Source organism: Trichechus manatus, unplaced genomic scaffold (genome assembly GCF_000243295.1).
Source record: "Trichechus manatus latirostris isolate Lorelei unplaced genomic scaffold, TriManLat1.0 scaffold00061, whole genome shotgun sequence".
Classification (NCBI taxonomy): domain Eukaryota; kingdom Metazoa; phylum Chordata; class Mammalia; order Sirenia; family Trichechidae; genus Trichechus; species Trichechus manatus.
Window position 1 is genome coordinate 3,462,153 of NW_004443997.1, and position 20,339 is coordinate 3,482,491.

Here is a 20,339-nt window from a genome sequence, read left to right on the forward strand (position 1 = left end):
AGAGGTTGTGGAGAGACTGGAACACTTATACACTGCTGGTGGGAATGTAAAATGGTACAACCACTTTGGAAATCGATTTGACACTTCCTTAAAAAGCTAGAAATAGAAGTACCATACGATCCAGCAATCCCACTCCTAGGAATATATCCTAGAGAAATAAGAGCCATCACATGAAAAGACATATGCACACCCATGTTCACTGCAGTACTGTTCACAATAGCAAAAAGATGGAAACAACCTAGGTGCCCATCAACAAACGAACGGATGAACAAATTATGGTACATACACATAATGGAATATTATGCAATGATAAAGAACAATGAGGAATCCACGAAACATCTCACAACATGGATGAATCTAGACAGCATTATGCTGAGTGAAATTAGTCGTGAAAGGATAAATATTGTATGAGACCGCTATTATAAGAACTTAAGGTTTTAACACAGAAAAAAGCACTCTTTGATGGTTACGAGGGTGAAGAGGGAGGGAGAGGGGTATTCACTAACTGGATAGTAGACAACGATCATCTTCGGTGAAGGGAAGGACAATACACAATACAGGGGAAGTCAGCACAACTGGACCAAAGCAAAAGCTGAGAAGTTTCCTGAATACATCCAATCAGTTTGAGGGACAGAGTAGCTGGGGCTGCAGCCTGGGGACCATAGTTTCAGGGGACACCTAGGTTAACTGGCATAACAAAGTTTATTAAGAAAATGTTCTGCATCCCACTTTGGTGAGTGGCATCTGGGGTCTTAAAAGCTTGCGAGCGGCCATCTAAGATGTATTAGTTGGTCCCAAACCACTCAGAGCAAAGGAGAATGAAGAACACAAAAGACACAAGGAAAATATTAGCCCAAGAGACAAAAGGTCCACATAAACCAGAGACTCCACCAGCCTGAGACCAGAAGAACTAGATGGTGCCCGGCTACCACCAATAACCGCCCTGACAGGGAATACAACAGAGTTCCAGATGGAGTGGGAGAAAAGTGTGGAGCAGAACTCAAATTCACGTAAAAAGACCAGACTTAATGGTCTGACGGAGACTGGAGAAACCCCCAAAACTATGGCCCCCAGACACTCTGTTAACCCAGAACTGAAACCATTCCCGAAGCCCACTCTTCAGAAAACATTAGGGAAAACTATAAAACAAAAAATAATACACGTGAGGAGTGTGCTTCTTAGTTCAATCTGAAACACGAGATCAAATGGGTGGCTCCTGTCCAGAGGCAGGATGAGAAGGCAGGAAGGAACAGGAACTGATCGAATGGATACAGGGAACCTGGGGGGGAAAGAGGGAGTGTGCTGTCACATTGTGGGGACTGCAACTAATGTCACAAAACAATACGTGTATAAATTTTTGTATGAGAAATTACCTTGAGCTATAAACTTTCTCTAAAGCACAATAAAAAATAAATGATTAAAAAAAGAAAACACTGAGTGAATGAAGTGCTGCCATCTCCCTGAAGGACTCCCCAGGGGACATCTATCCCCTGTGATAAATGCAGTGACATTTATCACACCTTTTGAAGCCCATGTGACAGACCCCCATGTCTTCTCTCCAAGGACTAGTCGTGACTACCCCCCCAACAGATGGTGGGCTTGGGCAGGCAGGCCCAGGCCCAGACGTCTCAATCCTTCACTCGCTCCTGTCCTGGCTACACATGGATTCCATAAGCTGGCAAAGTCAGTGCCTCCCTGGGCCCCCAGGCTTCGCTGACATCGGATCCATGAGCAGACAGAGGAAGCTCTGTCATGCTCTTAAATGGCTGTGCTCCCTCCTCTGAAGGGCGGTGGTTCTCAACTAAGGCGATCTGCCCTCCAGGGAAAAACTGCTAAGGTCTGGAGACATTTTCAGCTGTCAGAACTGGAGGAGAAGGGAGGGAGGTACTATTGGCATGTAGTGGGTAGAGGCCAGGATGCTGCTAACCACCCTACAGTCCACAGGACAGCCCTCTCCACAAAGAACTCTCCAGCCGCAGATGTCAATAGTGCAGAGGTTGAGAAAGCCTGGTGGTGAGCCTCGGGAAAGGCAGGTGTGGCTCCTGGAAGTCAACACAGCTGAGACAGGAAGGTTCCAGAGGCACAGGCAGGGACACAATGCCACTAATGGGAGTGCCCCAGCTGGCACAGGCAGCAGGCCAGGACGTGCTGCCCATCTGGAAGAAGACTCCTCTGGGTAAAGAAAGTGAGAGAGAGAGAGGGGCCCAGGACCCTCGCAGCCCTGGAAAGGCCCAATGAGGTGGCAGAATGTCCTGGGACAAACCCCCCTATCTGGGACAAACTTGACCAAGGGGTAAGGGAACAGCTAAAAAGGCATCTGGCTTCTGCTTGCCACATTTATTTCCCTGCACCTGACATTTCCACTGTGGCACAAACAGCGTTGAGGATGTTGAAGTGTGATATGCGTGTGTGTGATTACAATTACCCAGAAGGAGAGGATAAAGAAATGGATAAAACAGGTTGTAAGCTGCCAAACCTCACCTCTGTGCTAAGCCTTTCACAAGCCCCTGCCCCTGACTTCAGGCCTCGCTCTGCCTTGCGTGCGACTCTTACATTGTGTTGTAAGGGCATTTGTGTGCATGTCTGTCCCCTGCCCCACCCCCCACCAGACAGAGCTCTCAGAAACTGTGTCTGAGATTCGTCTTTATTCCCCTAGGCCCCAGGACAGTGTCGTCAAGAACACAGAGCAATATCAATTCTTGTTTACTAAATGAATGAACGAGCAGTCAAGAGTTTGGGGGAGCAGCCCATTTCTGGAAGGTGAATGGGGTAGCCAAGCATGACATCCTTCTCTATTCTCTTGGCAATTTAAGAGCTGAACTGGAGAAGAAAAGAGCAACTGTCACCTCGTGCTCCCTTTGTGAGGGTCACATTGGGGAAAGGAAAGCCCAGGACACCTGCCCCATGTGTCACTCCACAAAAAGCTTTCCCAGTAGCTCTGCTGGTATGCCCTGCTCCATCCAAGACTTACTTCTTTAAAGATGAAATCTGTCCTTGTTGGTATCGGAGTGCTCCTCCTAAGGAGAAAACAAAGCGGGTCAAAGCGGGTCAGAGCGGTTTGCATCTTTGGACAAGGCTGGATTCTGGATTTATTTCATCCCATCAGGGCACAGGCTAAACATCAAAACTAGTCTCCTCAGCCTCAGTCACAAAAGGGCCAGGGGGGCAAGAAGGCCCTCCAAGCCCAGACAGGATGCTCATGACAAGGCTGTGGGCTTCTGGGCTACTCCCCTCCCAGCAAGCTCCCCAGCTCCACTCAGACAAGCCCCATGCTGAAAGCTGAGCACGGGGCTTGGTGCGTAGGCCCATCAAGCAAGGGTCATCTCACTGAAGGGGAGGCTGGCACCTGTGTGGTTTGCAAACTCCACAGTGATGGTTCTGCAGCATTAACAATGAACTCTGCTGGGGGCCCACTGAAACTACAGATTCCCAGGCCTCTCCACCCCCCTCCCATTTGGATTTGGTGGGTGTAGTTAGGGCCCAGAGATTTCTCCCATTCCCTGACAATGGGAAAATTCTGTTTTCCTCAGAATCCATCGGTTCTATTCATCCCAAATCAACAGAGCCTGGGCTTCTCTAGTTGTAATAAGGGTTTGAAAAGTCATTGCATAATTAAAATAAAGAAAGCAAACAGAAGGCAGCACATACCCCAGGTGCTGACAGCATTGTCCACTCCGGAGGGGTTCCCGTGAATCACCTTCTCCCCTCGGAATGCCCACTTGTTAATTAATTCCAAATCCTTTTGGGTCCACCTGCAGAAGACACAGAAATATGTCCTGACCATTGGTTGGGGGGTTGGGGTGGGCAGGGATCACCTCAGGGCAGCAGAGGGCAGGAACCACAGGCTGTGCTTGGTGGAGTCTGAGAAGCAAAAGGGTTTGGGACCACGAATTGAGAAAGAAGAGAAAAAGAGCTTCCTGGGCCCTAGGGTACCACATGGGGGTGCCATGAGTTGAAATGGACTCAACGACAATGGGTTGGTTTTGGTTTGGGGCCTCTCCAGCTGAGATCGTGCTGGGCCTTCCCTCCTTCTGAAACCTCCTGCTGGGCACAGTGGAAAGAGCATAGGCTTTGCAGACCCATGGTCCCACTTGGCTTCCCACTAGCTGAGTGAGTCTGGGTGTATTACCTACCCTCACTGAGCCTTCCTATCCTCGCACGTCAAATGGTAATGTCATCCACCTCAAAGGCGAGGTGCTGGTGTACTAACGCTGGCAAAGTGTCTTGCAAGGGCTCCACAAACAACCAGCAGGAGTTACAGTTATAACAGAGCTCCATCTCAGCACCGACTCCTGGACCAAGCCTGCCTTTAATAAGAGCAAGAAGAGATGTGGCTCTCCCAAAGCCCTGCAAGTCAGGCAGAAGCACCGTCACTATGAATTAGAATCCCAGATGCCGAGACCCCTCTGGGGCTCAGGTCTACTCCAGCCATCTCTGCAGCTCTTCCAAGCATGAGGCCCGGTGCCTTCCACAGGGTTGAGGTGGGCTCACTGAGTTTGTTCAGTGAACACTCAAACACACGCATGTTGAGCGAGGAAAAAGGATCAGCCCTAGTCCCTGCCCTTTTCCCTCAGCTTTCCTTTCCATCAATTCCCTTCCCCATAGAAATAGCAGAAGCCAGAGGTGGTCTTGCAGCCTCTGAGCAGCCATGCCTGAGTGGATGGAGCAGTGAGCTTGGTCTGAGTCGCTTCTTCCGCTGGCTCACTGTGCATCCCTGGGCAAGTGGCTTCATCTCTGACCCTCGGTTTTCTCATCTATAAAATAGGGACAATAACGTCTATCTCGCAGAGGATACTGAGAGATGGGAAGAACACACAAGTGCTCTACATGATGCCCACCCAGGAAGTAGTATGTGCTCAAAGAAAAACAAAACAAAAAGGCCATCTGAGATCACAGCTCCTGGATTCACTCAAGGCCCAGCTCAACTTCTCATTTGCTGTGCAGCTTTAGGCAAGTCAATCACCCTCTCTGAGCCTCTTTCCTCATCTGTCAAATGAGGATTTTATTGACCTGCCACTCACATGGTGATTGAGAGGCTATGACTAATAATACGTGAACACTGCTTGTTACTACTGATTACCACGTGCCAAGCACTGTGCTAAATGCGTTCTGAAACAGGCCATTTCCTGTAATCTGACAAGGCAGTACAATTACTATGCCCATCCCCACAGATGAGGAAACGGAGGCTCAGAGGGGTGAAATAATGTCCTCAAGATCTCAGTGCTCCTCACTGCTACATCACAACCACACCTGCTGACTTGGAGCCTGAGCTCTTAACCACTACACTTTACTGTCCCAATGAGATTCACTCACTCATTATGTCATTCATTCACCAAGTCTTTACTGAACACCTATTACATGCCTGGGCATAAGCTCACAGCAGGGGGCAAACAGACATAGTCCCGACTTCCTGGGCTTGGAGTCTAGAGGCTAGAGTGGTGCTGGCGAGCAAGCAGTATTCGACTACTGCAGTGCAATGGATCACTTTTATGTGGCCTTTATCATCACAGTCTTGTAATCCCCCTAAAAGACTGGGTAAGACTATGCAAATGAGGCCTTGTAGACTACCAAGGGGACTGGCTAGCTTGCTAATAATGTAAATAAGGTGCATGGCACCCTTGTGGGGATGGAACCATGCAAATAGGGCGTATGGAACCCTAACGAAGGATTGGTCAGTTTTGCCATCCTGCTAGGTTTAAAATGAGCCATCCCAGAGGACAGAAGGGAGGATCTCACCACCACCAAGAAAGAATAGCCAGGAGTGGAGCATGTCGTTTGGACCTGGGATGCCTGCACTGAGAAGCTCCTGGAACCAGAAGACTAAGAGAGAGAGAGAGCTGTCATACTGAAGCTGGCAGGAAGCGGCAACAGAGGCAAAAGACCAGCCAGCAGGAAACCAGCAGAAGACCAGCTGGAGATGGCCCAGTGGGATTCCCGGCCCACAGAGCAAGCAAGCCGGGCACCTTTGGACAGGAGCCTTGCTGCCAGAGTAGGGTGCCTCTGGTCACTTGGTAGAGGTAGGTTTGCCAACCCCGGAGCTAGAGCTGAGCACCTTCAGTCTGAGGCTTACTGGCTTGGAGCACTTATCAGCAGAGCTAAAAGAGATTCGTAACAGTTGGTGAGTGGGGCAGAAGCAGAGACGCCAGAGAAAGGCGTGCCTGCAGGCACTGCTGAAAAGAGGCTGTCCTGATTGAAGAACCATATCCTGAGCGTTTCTGAACCTGAATTGTAACCCGTTACTTCCCTAATAAACCCCATAATCATGACTATCGTCCGTGAGTTCTGTGTGGCCACTGTAACAAATTATCGAACTCAGCAGAATGCAGTGGGAGGGACAGTTGGTATCAGAATTAGTAAAAAGGCTGGATGGTGGAGGCATATCTGATCTCCGCCTCATAAGAATCAGTCTCTGGCTGTTGATCTTGATTCTCCTCCCTCCTTGTTAAGTTAGAGACGATCAGATGCCTCCTCTATGCCATTTTTACAGTTGGCATCAGAAGCAGAATTTGTTGCAATGGCTCCAAACTCATGGAAGCACGCACGGTACTTTGTAAGAGAGAGAATGAAGGGGAGTGGGAAGTGAAACTTTTGTTTGGTTGTTGTTATCTGTAATGGCTGAAAGGAAAAGTAAGAGATGTTATGCTGTAGCTGAGGAGACAAAAAAATGCATCTGGAGTGGCTTGGGGCAAGGGCCAGGCCAGTTAAACAGGATGACTGACAGAGGGCCAGGGTCTACTGCTTCCACCCAGCCAGAGGCCAAAGTCCATATGTATATGAATGGGAAAATAGTCAAGTGGTGGAGAAGATGAAACTGAATTTTTTTTTTTTTTAATTAATAGATTTTATTTTTTAGAGAAGTTTTAGGTTTACAAGAAAATAGAACAGAAAGTACAAAGAGTTCCCAAATACTCCCTCTCCCTCTGCCCAAGCTTCCCCTATTATTAACATCTTACATTTATGCAGTGCATTTGTTATAACTGATGAACTAATATTGATACATTATTATTAACCAAAGTCTATAGCTTGCATTAGGGTTCATTCTTTGTATTGTACAGTTCTATGGGTTTTGAGATATGCATAATGTCACGTATCCACCATTACAGGACCATATAAAATAGTTTCACTGCCCTAAAAATCCCTGTGCCCCACTTACTCATCTCTCCCTGAGGAAGATTTATACCTATATTAGATCAGTCAGGGTTTTCCCAAGAAACACTTCTTCGTATATGCTTTGTTTTGTTTGGTACGCGCCATTGAGTCGGTTCCGACTCATAGCGACCCTGTGTACAGCAGAACGAAACACTGCCTGGTCCTGCGCCACCCTCAACCTCACAATCATTGCTGTGTTTGAGCCCATGGTTGCAGCCACTGTGTCAGTCCATCTCGTTGAGGGTCTTCCTCTTTTTTGCTGACCTGCTACCTTACCAAGCATGATGTCCTTCTCCAGGGACTGGTCACTCCTGATAACATGTCCAACGTACGTAAGACGAAGTCTCTCCATCCTCCTTTCTCAGGAGCATTCTGGCTGTACTTCTTCCAAGACGGATTTGTTCTTTCTTCTGGCAGTCCATCATATATTCAGTGTTCTTTGCCAACACTATAATTCAAAGGCATCAGTTCTTCAGTCTCCTTTATTTATTGTCCAGCTTTCGCTGGACAATATGAGATGATTGAAAATACCATGGCTTGGGTCAGACGCACCTTAGTCTTTAAAGTAACATCTTTGATTTTTAACACTTTAAAGAGATCTTTTGCAGCAGATTGGCTCAGTGCAATATGCTGTTTGATTTCTTGACTGCTGCTTCCATGGGCATTGATTGTGGAAAAACTGAAATGTTTTTGAAAGGGTTTATGTGTCTACCACCACCACCACCACCAACACCCGCCCCACCCGCAGTGAGTTTGTCTACTATGGGAGTGGTTTGAACAGAACAAGGGGATATTGTGTGGTTTAAAGTCAAGAAGGGTGTGCAATCAGGGTTGTTGTATCTTTTCACCATACTTATTCAATCTGTATGCTAAGCAAATAATCCAAGAAGCTGGACTATATGAAGAAGAACAGGGCATCAGGATTGGAGGAAGACTCATTAACAACCTGCCTTATGCAGATGGAACAACCTTGCTTGCTAAAAGTGAAGAGGACTTGAAGCACTTATTGTTGATGATTAAAGACCACAGCCTTTGGTATGGATTACACCTCAACATAAAGAAAACAAAAATCCTCACAACTGGAACAATACTACAACCTCATGATAAACAGAGAAAAGATAGAAGCTGTCAAGGATTTCATTTTACTTGGATCCACAATCAACACCCATGGAAGCAGCGGTCAAGAAATCAAACGATACACTGCATTGGGCACATATGCTGCAAAAGACCTCTTTAAACTGTTAAAAAGCAAAGATGTCACCTTGAGGACTAAGATGCACCTGACCCAAGCCATGGTGTTTTCAATTGCCTCACATGCATGCGAAAGCTGGACAATGAGTAAGGAAGACCAAAGAACTGACGCCTTTGAATGGTGGTGTTGGCAAAGAATACTGAATATAACATGCGCTGCCAAAAGAACAAACAAATCTAACTTGGAAGAAGTACAGCCAGAATGCTCCTTAGAAGCAAGGATGCTAAGACTTTGTCTCACATACTTTGGACATGTTCTCAGGAGGGATGAGCCCCTGGAGAAGGACATCGTGCTTGGTAAAGTACAGGTCAGTGAAAAAGAGGAAGACCCTCAACCAGAAGGATTGACACAGTGGCTGCAACAATAGGCTCAAGCATAACAATGACTGTGAGGACTTCGCGCAGAGCTGGGCAGTGTTTTGTTCTGTTGTACACAGGGTCGCTATGAGTCAGAATCGACTCGACAGCACCTAACAACAACAACATGTTTTTATTTGAATGTACCATGGATATTGAATATTTCTCCTACCTAGTGTTGTAAAGCAGAGCCAAATGTATGATGGAAATGAACATTGGCTATTAGAGATAACAGAGATCCTGTAACTCAGCCAGTGTTTCACTGGATATGCTAAAAGGGGAACTAGGATTTGCCTGAAAGAAACACAGGCTGTTCATTTCAATGTAGTAACCCTGTGTATACCTCAGCCCCACCCTAAACCTTTGAGTCAGGAAATTTGCATTTGAAAAGACATGCAGACCCACCCAGAGCTGCTGAGAAAACAGCAGATTTGCATTTAAAGGAAGGACCTGGTGGGGGGCGGGGGGTGGAGGGACTGTTTTGCTTTCCGAATTTTGAGCAAACTGTTTGCCTTTGGATGCATTGGAGGCAGGAAAAGTCAGTGCCCATCAGAAGAACCCCCTTCTAGAACTGGAAGTTAAAGGGAGCCGGCAAGTAGACAGCAAGGTATGCTTGCTTGAGGTGACCAACTGGGGTCAAGAGATGAGTAGAAGTTAGGGAGGTGTAGCAATGAAGAGATGGGCTAGGGATGAGAGAAACAGAGAAAGGGATGCCTGGTCAGAAGTGCCATGAGGTATGTAGACTCCGGAGCCTACGGCTGGTACCCACTGTGACCTAGCTTGGATGGCTAGGAATGAGCTAACCAGAACCCGAGCAAGATATTTGACACCACGAGCTGGTGTAAATTGCTGCAATTTGACGGCTTGCTCTAGAGTTGACTCTGCTTATGAGTCCAAACCAAAAACCACACCTGCTGCTGTCAAGTCGACCCTACAGGACAGAGAACTGCTCCACAGGGTTTCCAAGGAGCAGCTGGTGGATTCGAACTGCTGACCTTTTGGTTAGCAGCCATAGCTCTTATCGCTTATGGATGCAGATGCTCAAAGTTTTAAGTAGAACAGAAGATTCTTCATCAAAAGAACATGCTTATCTCCTCATAGTACTGGTTTGACAGGGATAGGTAATTTAAACATTGGCTATCTAAAACAGGCATTTGTTCCTCCTGCAGCCCAGAACAACTGCATGACCTGTGTGCCTGGGGTGGTTTCTCAATGAGCACTGCCCAAGTGACAGAAATGGTCTGACGTCACCCCTGTCCTATGAGCTGCACTGCCTCACAAGCTCACCTAGGCTGCCAGAGAGAACCACGGAGGGGATACTCCCTCCATGGAGACAAAGCCAAAGGGCCCTGCAAGAGGGAGAGATGTCCTAATCTAAGAGATACGCCTCCTGATGTTCTATTTCAAAAAGCACATTATACTTTTTGTTCTTAACAGTCTGGTACAAAGGTCCCCGAGTGATGCAAATGGTTTGTACCAAAAGGTTGGCAGTTGGAACCTACCCAGTGGCACTGCAGAAGGAAGAAGCATGGAGATCTGCTTCTGTAAAGATTACAGCCAAGAAAACCCTATGGAGCAGTTCTACTCTGTAACACATGGAGTTTCCTAAGTCACAAAACAACTACAAAAACAAAACCAACAACATAATAGTCTGGTATAACCTCACAACAACCCCCTTTGGTGTTATCAGTACATTTTACGCAGGACGAAGCTGAAGCTCTGAGTGGCCGGCCCAAGGTCCCACAGTGGGTCAATGGCAAAGGTGTGTCATCCAAGGTTTGTCTAACCTGCTGCCCTCTACATCCATTAGCTGATTTTCTACCACACCATGGGCACTTAAACCCAAAAGAGTCAAGCCAGGTGTGAGGGACAGGGGAACAGAAGCCGTGGAGGCTTCTCCCATCAGGCAGTGTTTCCCAGTCATGCGTAACACAGGTCTGCTTTTGATAACAGGAAAGTGCAGGAGTGAGGAGCTTGGGCTCTAGATTCAGACTGCCTGGGTTCAAATCCCACTCTGCCACTCACTACCTGTGTAGCCCGGGGCCAGCCATCTTGCCTCTCTGTGCCTCAGCTTCCTCGTCTGTAGAATGGACACCACCATTGTCTGGGGTCTTAAAAGCTTGCAAGCAGCCATCTAAGATGCATCATTTCGTCCCAACCACTTGGAGTAAAGGAGAACGAAGAATATCAAAGACACAAGGAAAGTATTAGCCCAAGAGACAGAATGGGCCACATAAACCAGAGACTTCATCAGCCTGAGACCAGAAGAACTACACGATGCCTGGCTACCACCAATGAACGTCTGACAGGGAACACAACAGAGGGTCCCTGATGGAGCAGTAGAACGATGGGGTGCTGAACTCAAATTCTAGTAAGAAGACCAGACTTAATGGTCTGACTGAGATTGGAGGTGCTCCAGAAAGCATCGCCTCTGGACTCTCTATCAGCCCAGAACTAAAACAATTTCCGAGGCCAACTCTTCAGACAGGGATTGGACTGGACTGTGGGACATAAAGTGATACTCATGAAGAGTGTGCCTCTTAGTCAAGTAGATACAGGAGACCAAAGGGGCAGCTTCTGTCCAGAGGTGAGATGGGAAGGCAGAGAGTATCAGGAGCTGGTTGAATGGTCATGGGGAATCAGGGGCGGAAAGGAGGAGTGTGCTGTCGCAGAATGGGGTGAGCAATTAGGGTCTCATAACAATGTATGTAAAAAAAAATTTTGTATGGGAGACTAACCTGAAATGTAAACTTCATTTAGTTATAACAATTAAAAAATATATATATATTAAAATAAGAAATAGGAAAAATACCTCTTTGTTTCCTCATATAATACCTTATATTGCCTTTTTTAGTTTAACAATCAACTCTGGAAAAATACAGAAGCATTCATTTGGAAAAAAAAAACAATGGACCACACCACTCTCCTCACAGGGTTGTAGTGAGTCCTCAGTAAGAGAATACACGTGCGGTTCCCAGTGTACAGGAAGGACAGTGACCAGGGCAAGGAACATAATTACCTGCTGACGTGATCATCGTCCCTCAGAGGGTTGGGGATCTCTTCACATGCAGTCAGCAGGGCGGCTGCCAAACACACTGAGTAGGCTGCACTGGAGCCCAAGCCCGCCCCGGTGGGCAGCTCTGACCACACCACGATGTCCAGGCTTGGCAGGGCCCTGAAACACACCAGGGTGCAAAGTGTGACTGTCTTGAGGGCAGTGAGGTGCCATCACTGAACCGGGGATCAAGGCCCAGTGCCTGACTCTAAGCATCTGGCCAGTTCTCTGAACTCTCAGAGATTTCTCAACCCCAAAGGCATCCCTATTGGATGGCAGAAACTTCTGGTGAATCAGACAACTAGAAAATAAGAATCAGATTTACCTAAATCACTACTATCTAGCCAGATCTCTTCTAGAAAGTGCCTCGCCAACCATCAACCCCTTTCTTTAAACTCCTTCCTGTTCCATGAACATGTTCCACGGTCCTGTCCTTAGCACAGGCTGGACCCTCTGCCTGGAATAGCCTCATACCTCTTTATCTCCCAGGGAAATTCTGACCTATCCTTCAAGACCCTTCTCAGATGTCACTTCCTCTGTGAAGCTTACCCTGACCACCATGAAGGCAACTCCTAGGTCTCCGTTTCTAATCCCTAGCACGTAATCTTGCTCCATCACTGCCTAATTGCAGTACACTAACTGTTTACGTGGAGGCTTCTCCCATCAGGCACAGCTTCCCAGTCATGTGTAACACAGGTCTGCTTCTGATAACAGGAAAGTTCAGGATCACTGCCTCTTATGTGCATTCCCCAAACCAAGAACTGTCAAACGTCAGGATCAGTAACTTCCCTTAGATACTTTTCCTATTTTCCAAGTATAACATTGTAATATTGACCGTGCCTTTTCAAACTACACATGCCCATTCCAGGAGCTTCTGAAATGTCCCCCATGAAGGGGACATGCCCCTCTGAGGTTGACAGCAAGTGTCAGGATGTTCACAAATGTAAATTATGTTTAGTTAGCATCTGCTGCAGGAGTGAAGGGCTGCCCCTTGAGGTTTTCTCTTTGGGTTCTGGACAGTGAATATTCACTCTGCCAGGTACTCCGCTAGGATATCTCTAATCCTCCTAGTAGTTCTGAGAAAATAAAAAATAAGAATAGCCAACCTTATCAAGCTATGTGCCAGGCACTGTGCTTTACACACATTAACTCATTTAACCTCACAGGTACCTATAGGGTAGGTACTATCACTGCCCTCATTCACAGATGAAGAAGCTGTGGCTTAAGGTTAAGAACCTCAAGTGCACTACAGTGTGCCACACATTCTAACTCTCAAGCCCAAGCTCTCTCTCACCAGGTGACACTCCCTCAACAGCACTGTCACCCTCAAGGAGGTGGCTTCCCAAAGAGCAGAAAACTCAGATCTTATCGTAAGGGGTGATGCAGACACATGCTTCACTTTGCTAATCAGGGAGCTTCCCTGGAGCCAGTGCGAGGTGGAGCTAAGTTGCCTCTGTAGAAGCCACACAGGGGATCCAAGAATGGCATTTGGATTGGTTCTACTGAATCAAAGAGACCAGAGGTGGCAGGTGGGATTAAGAATATAAGATTCTGTATTAATATGAACTGAATTAACTTCCCAGTTGTACCACTTACTAGTTAGCCGCATGGCCTTAAGTATCCTTATTGTCTGAGCCTCATGTTCCCTGAGCATAAAATGAGGATAGTGCCTCTCTCATAGGGTTGTTGGGAATATTAAAAGAATAACATATATTAAGCGTCTAGTGTGGTGCCTGGCACAGGGGGAGGACAGCTGGTGGTTGCTGCTATTAGCCTAAAAGGGAGCATGTGCATTCTCCTGCAGCAGCAACTTGAAAAACCCTCCCAATTACCTGGGGGAGCCGAATATAAACTCCTTTCCCCAACCACGCACAAACCTCTGCTTCTGGCAGATGGACAGGTACAAGTAAAGGAAGGCCAGCACAGCCACTTGCTCACTGATGGCACAGTCCTCAGGGAAGCCTGCCACCTCCTTCAGCTTTTCCACTTGCTCTGGGGTGGGCACTGTGACGACACCTTGTTCTGTCACACAGGCAAACAAGCAAACACTGTGGGTGAGAGAGCCTCAGGGGCTTTTATAAACAACAGAATACACAAAATTGTACCGTTACTGGAATCAGAATCTGGGTGGACAGGAACTCACAGTCCAGGTACCACAGCTGAGTTTCTTGGTTGACTTCAGGCTTTGGAGGCAGGTGGACTTGGATGTGAGTCCTGACCGTGCCATTTACTGGCTTTGTGGCCATGAGCAGTGACTTAAGCTCTCTGAACCTCAGTTTCCCTCCTTGGTAAAAGAGGAATAACAGCAGTACCTCCTCACAAAGCTGTCATGAAGATAAAATTAAATAAAGTATGTAAAATCCTCAGCACAGCTCCCAGCACATGTAGCAAGGGCTTAATTAATAGCCAAAAAAATCCCAAACCCGTTTCTGTCAAGTAAATTCTGACTCACAGAGACCCTACAGGACAGAGTAGAACTGCTCCACAGGGTTTCCAAGGCTGTAATCTTTACAGAAGCAGACTGCCACATCTTTCTCTCACTGCTTAACAGGAGTTTTAAAACACATACACATACATACACACATACACAAAGTGAATGCTGGCTCAATCACTTAATCACTCGAGTTTGATCTTCTATATTACAAAACTCAAACTAAAGGGAATATTAAGCATTCCCAAGATATTCCCCTCTCTCAAAACATACTTAGACCAGTGGTCTAATTATGACCAAGTAAGACCAGTGATTTTGAAATATGGGATTTGCTTGAGCGGGAGGGAAAGGCGAGGTAGAAATTTCTTTCCCAGTGGCACACAGGAGGCTGGGCCACTTTCCTGAGAAGCTGGGCAAGTCTAACCAGCTCATCTTTCCAAATCACTCCCTGAGCCCTGGGTCAGATTCTAAAGGAACGTGATGTTGAATTGGTTGTGCCTGTGTTAGGAAACTTCAAGACACATATTAAGTCCCCAATAAATAGGTGATGAACAAACTAATGATACATTAAAGGCAGCCAAGCCGGCGACGATGTTTTGGAAAGCCCAGACATCTCAGAGCTCTGTAATGGAGATGGAACACTTATGAAGAGCCTGGGCTTTGGAGTTTAGAAAGGTCTGGGTCGGAGTCCTCTCTGTATCACTATCAAGCTGTATGACCTAAGCCACTTGGCCTCGCTGAACTTAAATTTCCTTATCTGTAAAATGGCGAAGAATAACACCATCTACTTCCAGGGAAGGCTGGAAAATTCTAAGAGTGCAACATAACGTAACACACCTAGTTCAGTGCCTGGCCCACGTAAATGTCCAACAAATGTTCACTGTATTTAATACTATTATGAGCGATTAAAAAAAAAACCCACTTAAAAAAAAAGATGTCAGATCCTGGCAACCTAGTGGAAAGCATGTCTCCAAAGGCTCAAATTCCTTCTAGCTCCTAGGAGAAGTAGAATAACAAGCCCTCACCCATGGACTGCATTCTATCTCAGAGCCCTAGTGCCTGCCTCCAATCCTGCTGCATGCAACCCTCAGTTAAGCAACAGGACTCTGCTCACTGGGGCTCAGAAGGTTAAGGGACCTTCCCAGGATCACACAGGAAGTCAGGAGTGAGTCAGAACCAAAAGTCATCTGAGACATGTCCCAGCACACCCAGCTGCTTCCATCCTATGTTACTGACAGGCAAAAAAGGCAGCCTCTTTTAAAATTTGCAATTGAGAAAGAGCTTACCCAACAGGTGGGGGTTTTATCACTGAGTTTCAAGTAGTAAAAAGAGCAAAGGCCTGCATTATGTGCCATGTGTGTTCTCAGGGACCATTTCTGGCCTGGCTGGGTTGCCCTGTGCACCATGGACAACAAGTCGCAGCTGCTGTGGCCAGGAGTCTTCTGACCCCTGCTCCACAGTAAACCAAAAAAACCCAAATCCATTAGTGTCAAGTCGATTCCGACTCATAGCGACCCCTATAGGGCAGAGTAGAACTGTCCCATAGGGTTTCCAAGAAGCAACTGGTGGATTCAAACTGCCAACCTTTTGGTTAGCAGCTGTAGCTCTTAACCACTGCGCCACCAGAGCTCCTGAATCGAGGAGTACTGGCCCTGAATCAGGGGTGTCTCTGGAATCAGCCAGGGAACCCCTTTTAAAATATACATCTCTGGGCCCAGACCACCACCACCACTGATTCTCAACAGGAGACGGGCAGAGCCAAGAATCCACTGTATTGTTTAAAAGCAAAACAAAACAACCTTCCCAGGACACAAAGCAAGGCTCAATAAATTTCAAAAGACTGAAATTGTACAAAGTATCCCTTCCAATCACAATGGAAAGAAACTAGAAATGAAAAACAGAAAGAGAACTAAAAAATACACAAATATGTGTAAACTAAATAACACACTACTAAGTAACCAGTGGAGCCCTGGTGGCCCAGTGGTTAAGAACTACATCTTTTAGCCAAAAGGTTGGCAGTTCAAATCCACCAGCCACTCCTTGGAAACTGTATCTGGCAGTTCTACTCTGTCCTATAGGGTCGCAATGAGTCGGAATTGACATGACCGCAACAGTTTCAGTTTAAGTAATCAAAAGGAGTCCCTGGGTAGCGCAAATAGTTACTCACTGAACTACTAAACGAAACGTTGGTGGTTCAAACCCACCCAGAGGTGCCTCCGAAGTAAGGCCTGGTGATCTCCTACCGAAAGGTCACAGCCTTGAAAACCCTATGGAGCAGTTCTTCTCTGTAACACATGGGGTCACCATGAGTCAGATTTGACTTGGTAACAACTAACAGCAACAAGTAACCAATGGGTCAAAGAAGAAATCAAGAGAGAGATCAAAAAATACTTAGAGTCAAATGAGAATGAAAACTAACATACCCAAACCTATGGGATACAGCAAAATTTATATCAAAAATGCATACATTAAAAAGGAAGAAAGAGGATGACAGAGGGTGGGGCCGAGATGGCTGAGTAGTCAGATGCTTCTTCTGGCCCCTTTTACAACAAAGACCCGAAAAAACAAGTGAATCGATTATATATGACAATCTAGGAGCCCTGAACATCAAAGGCAAAGTTGAGGAACTGGACTGAGTGGCAGGGGGAAGGAGAGATGGTTCAGAAACAGCGTGGAGTTGCCAACCTGACCTGGTGGGAGCCGGTACCCTTCAGGCCAGATCAGCTGGTGCGCACGGTGAGGCAAACAGTGGCACTCAGAGGGGTTTTCCACATTGGGAGAGACCAAGAGGCAGAGAGTCTACTTGGGCCTCCAGAACCACTGAAAAGTGGCACTCAGTTGGCAAAAGGTAAGTACATGCATCTGACCTATCGCGCAGATCAAAAAACACCCTCTTTGGGAAAAACCTCTATCTCGTTTACCTGTCCTTTCCCTACTCCGCACCAGGTCCCGGGCCAGATTCAGCGAATGTCGAGTCCCCTGGGCCAGAAGTAGGACCCATCACGTGCCCTGAGCCATTCCTGGCCTTGGAGAGGGAACAAATTAACCAACAGTAAAAAATATTCTGCCAGCTTTCCTAAGCCGGGAACTCAGGATAGACACAGCTCCTTTGTTAGGCACAGGCATAAGGGGTCCATGGACTTTGAATATCTTTCACCCCTGCATAGACCTATGTGGGCCCATTTCAACAGCACAGGCCCTCATTAACACAGTACAACAGAGTATATACCTGAAGCCTAACTTCAACTGTATCAGCTATATGGTGAAACGACAGGTTCGTGACATTTGACACTGCTCTACCCATTAAGCAGGGTCTCACCTACCCACATCAGCCTGAGGACAGGTGGCTCCACCCATGCCACCGAGCCACACGCAACACAGGTCTAAGAATAAGTGGTGCCTACCAGTCCTTACAGCCAACAACATTGGGTGCCCATAGTCCAGCTGCAAAACCCACCCACCTACGTGCTCTAGAGAACAGGGACGTGCTTTCCTCCCAGACACTCAGGGGCAGCCGTCAGCTCTCTGCCTTGCTCAGCACATGACCCCCTACAGCAACCAGATACCTGTGCCTATACCAACCACCCCTGCCTGCGTAGGACTGTAGCTGAGAGCCTGCACCACAGACTTGATGACCAACTACCTGGACATCTGAGCTGAATTCATACAAGAAAAGTAAACAGACTCCTGGGCTCACATACCCAGTAACAGATCTAACTACCTGGTGACAGAACATTAGAGCTTCAAAGGTGTCAATAATCAAACTAGCTCACAAGGCCAGCCTATTTGGGCATATGAAAACAAAACAAGAAGCTAGGACCCATTAAGCAAACATAAAATAAATATAACAACTTATTGATGGCTCAAGGACAACAGTCAATATCAAATCACATAAAGCGGCAGATGGCTGCTTGATGGCTTGATGGCTTGATGGCTTCAGTAAGCTCCCAAAACAAAGAATCAAGAAATATTCCAGAGGAAGAGAACTTATTGGAATTATTGGAAGTAGAATACAAAAAATTAATATACAGAACTCTTCAAGAGATCAGGAATGAGATCATTCAAAATGCAGAACAAGCCAAGGAACATACAGTCAAAGCAATAGAGGAATTTAAGATAAGAGAAGAGCATAACGACAAATTTAAGAAACTGTAAGAATCCATAGAGAGACAGCAAACAGAAATCTAGAGGATTAACAATAAAATTTCAAAATTAGACAACTCAATAGAAATTCAAAGGAGCAGGGTCGAGGCAATGGAAATCAGAATTAGTGAGGCTGAAGATAAAGCACTTGACACCAACTTATTCGAGGAAAAATCAGATAAAAGAATTAAAAAATATGAAGAAACCCTAAGAATTATGTGGGACTCTATCAAGAGGAATAATCTATGAGTGATTGGAGTACCAGAACAAGAGAGGGTAACAGAAAATACACAGAGAAGTGTTGAAGATTTGTTGGCAGGAATGTTCCCTGATATCGTGAAAGATGCGAAGATATCTATCCAAGATGCTCATTGAACCCCATATAAGGTAGATCCCAAAAGAAACTCACCAAGACATATTATAATCAAACTTGCCAAAATCAAAGATAAAGAGAGAATTTTAAGAGCAGCTAGAGATAAATGAAAAGTCATCTATAAAAGAGAGTCAATACAACTAAGCTCAGACTACTCAGCAGAAACCATGCAGGCAAGAAGGCAATGGGATGACATATATAAAGCCTTGAAGGAAAAAAATTGCCAGCCAATAATTAGATATCCAGCAAAACTGTCTCTCAGACATGATGGTGAAATTAGGGCATTTTCAGATAAACAGAAGTTTAGGGAATTTGCAAAAACCAAACCAAAATTAAAAGAAATACTAAAGGGAGTCCTCCAGTTAGAAAATCAGTAACATCAGACAACAACCCAAGACTAGAACACAGGACAGAGCAACCAGATATCAACCCAGATAGGGAAGACACAAAAATAAATCAAAGCTAAAACACTGAAAATAGGGAAACAGAGACATCAATATGTAAAAGATGACAACATTAAAACAAAAAAGAAGGACTTAAAAACTGTTGTCACAGATCTTTCATATGGAGAAGTCAAGGCGATATAAAGAAACAAAAGAGAGGTTTAAGTTTAGAAACATAAGGGTAAATATTAAGGTAACCACAAAGGAAACTAACAATCCTACACATCAAAATAAAAAAAAGAAAAACATAAAAACTCAGCAAACATAAAATCAACAACAATGAAAAAGATGAAAAGAAAATACAAAGAGAAAGATGACTCAGCACAGAAAATTAAGAGGAACAAAGAAAGTGTCAACAACACACAAAAAAAGACATCCAAATGACAGTACTAAACTCATATCTATCAATAATTACGCTGAATCTAAATGGACTAAATATACCAATAAAGAGACAGAGAGTGGCAGAATGGATAAAAAAACACAATCCGTCCATATGCTGTCTACAAGAGACACACCTTAGACTTAAAGACACAAATAAACTAAAACTCAAAGGGTGGGAAAAAATAAATCAAGCACACAACAATCAAAAAAGAGCAGAAGTGGCAATATTAATCTCTGACAAAATAGACTTTAAAGTAAAATCCATCAGAAAGGATAAGAAAGGACATAATATAATGATTAAAGTGTCAATACACCACGAGGACATAAGCATAATAAATATTTACACACCCAATGACAGGGCTCCAAAATACATAAAACAAACTCTAACAGCATTGAAAAGAGAGATAGACAGCTCCACAATAATGGTAGGAGACTTCAACACACCACTTCTGGTGAAGGACAGAAATTCAGAAAGAACCTCAATAAAGACACGGAAGATCTAAATGCCACCATCAACCAACTTGATCTCATAGACATATACTGAACATTCCACCCAACAGCAGCCAAGCATACTTTCTTTTCCAATGCCCATGGAACATTCTCCAGAACAGACCACATATTAGGCCATAAAACAAGCCTTAACAGAATCTAAAGCATCAAAATATTACAAAGCATCTTTTCTGACCATAAAGCCATAAAATTGGAAACTAATAACAGAAAAAGCAAGGAAAAAAATCAAACACATGGAAACTGAAC

At 45.6% G+C, this 20,339-nt stretch overlaps 1 protein-coding gene across 2 annotated transcripts in view; it reads right to left on the reverse strand.

Annotated features, from left to right (window-relative positions):
* MVK (mevalonate kinase) overlaps positions 1-20,339 on the reverse strand; it is a 47,010-nt gene that overhangs the window by 9,458 nt on the left and 17,213 nt on the right. For both annotated transcript variants that reach the window (XM_023733727.1, XM_004378987.2), the window contains 4 exons: positions 13,690-13,834; positions 11,777-11,932; positions 3,649-3,752; positions 2,972-3,017 (listed from right to left, as the gene is read on the reverse strand). In XM_023733727.1, the coding sequence (XP_023589495.1) occupies positions 2,972-3,017; positions 3,649-3,752; positions 11,777-11,932; positions 13,690-13,834 (451 nt within the window). The remainder of the gene's footprint in view (positions 1-2,971; positions 3,018-3,648; positions 3,753-11,776; positions 11,933-13,689; positions 13,835-20,339) is intronic.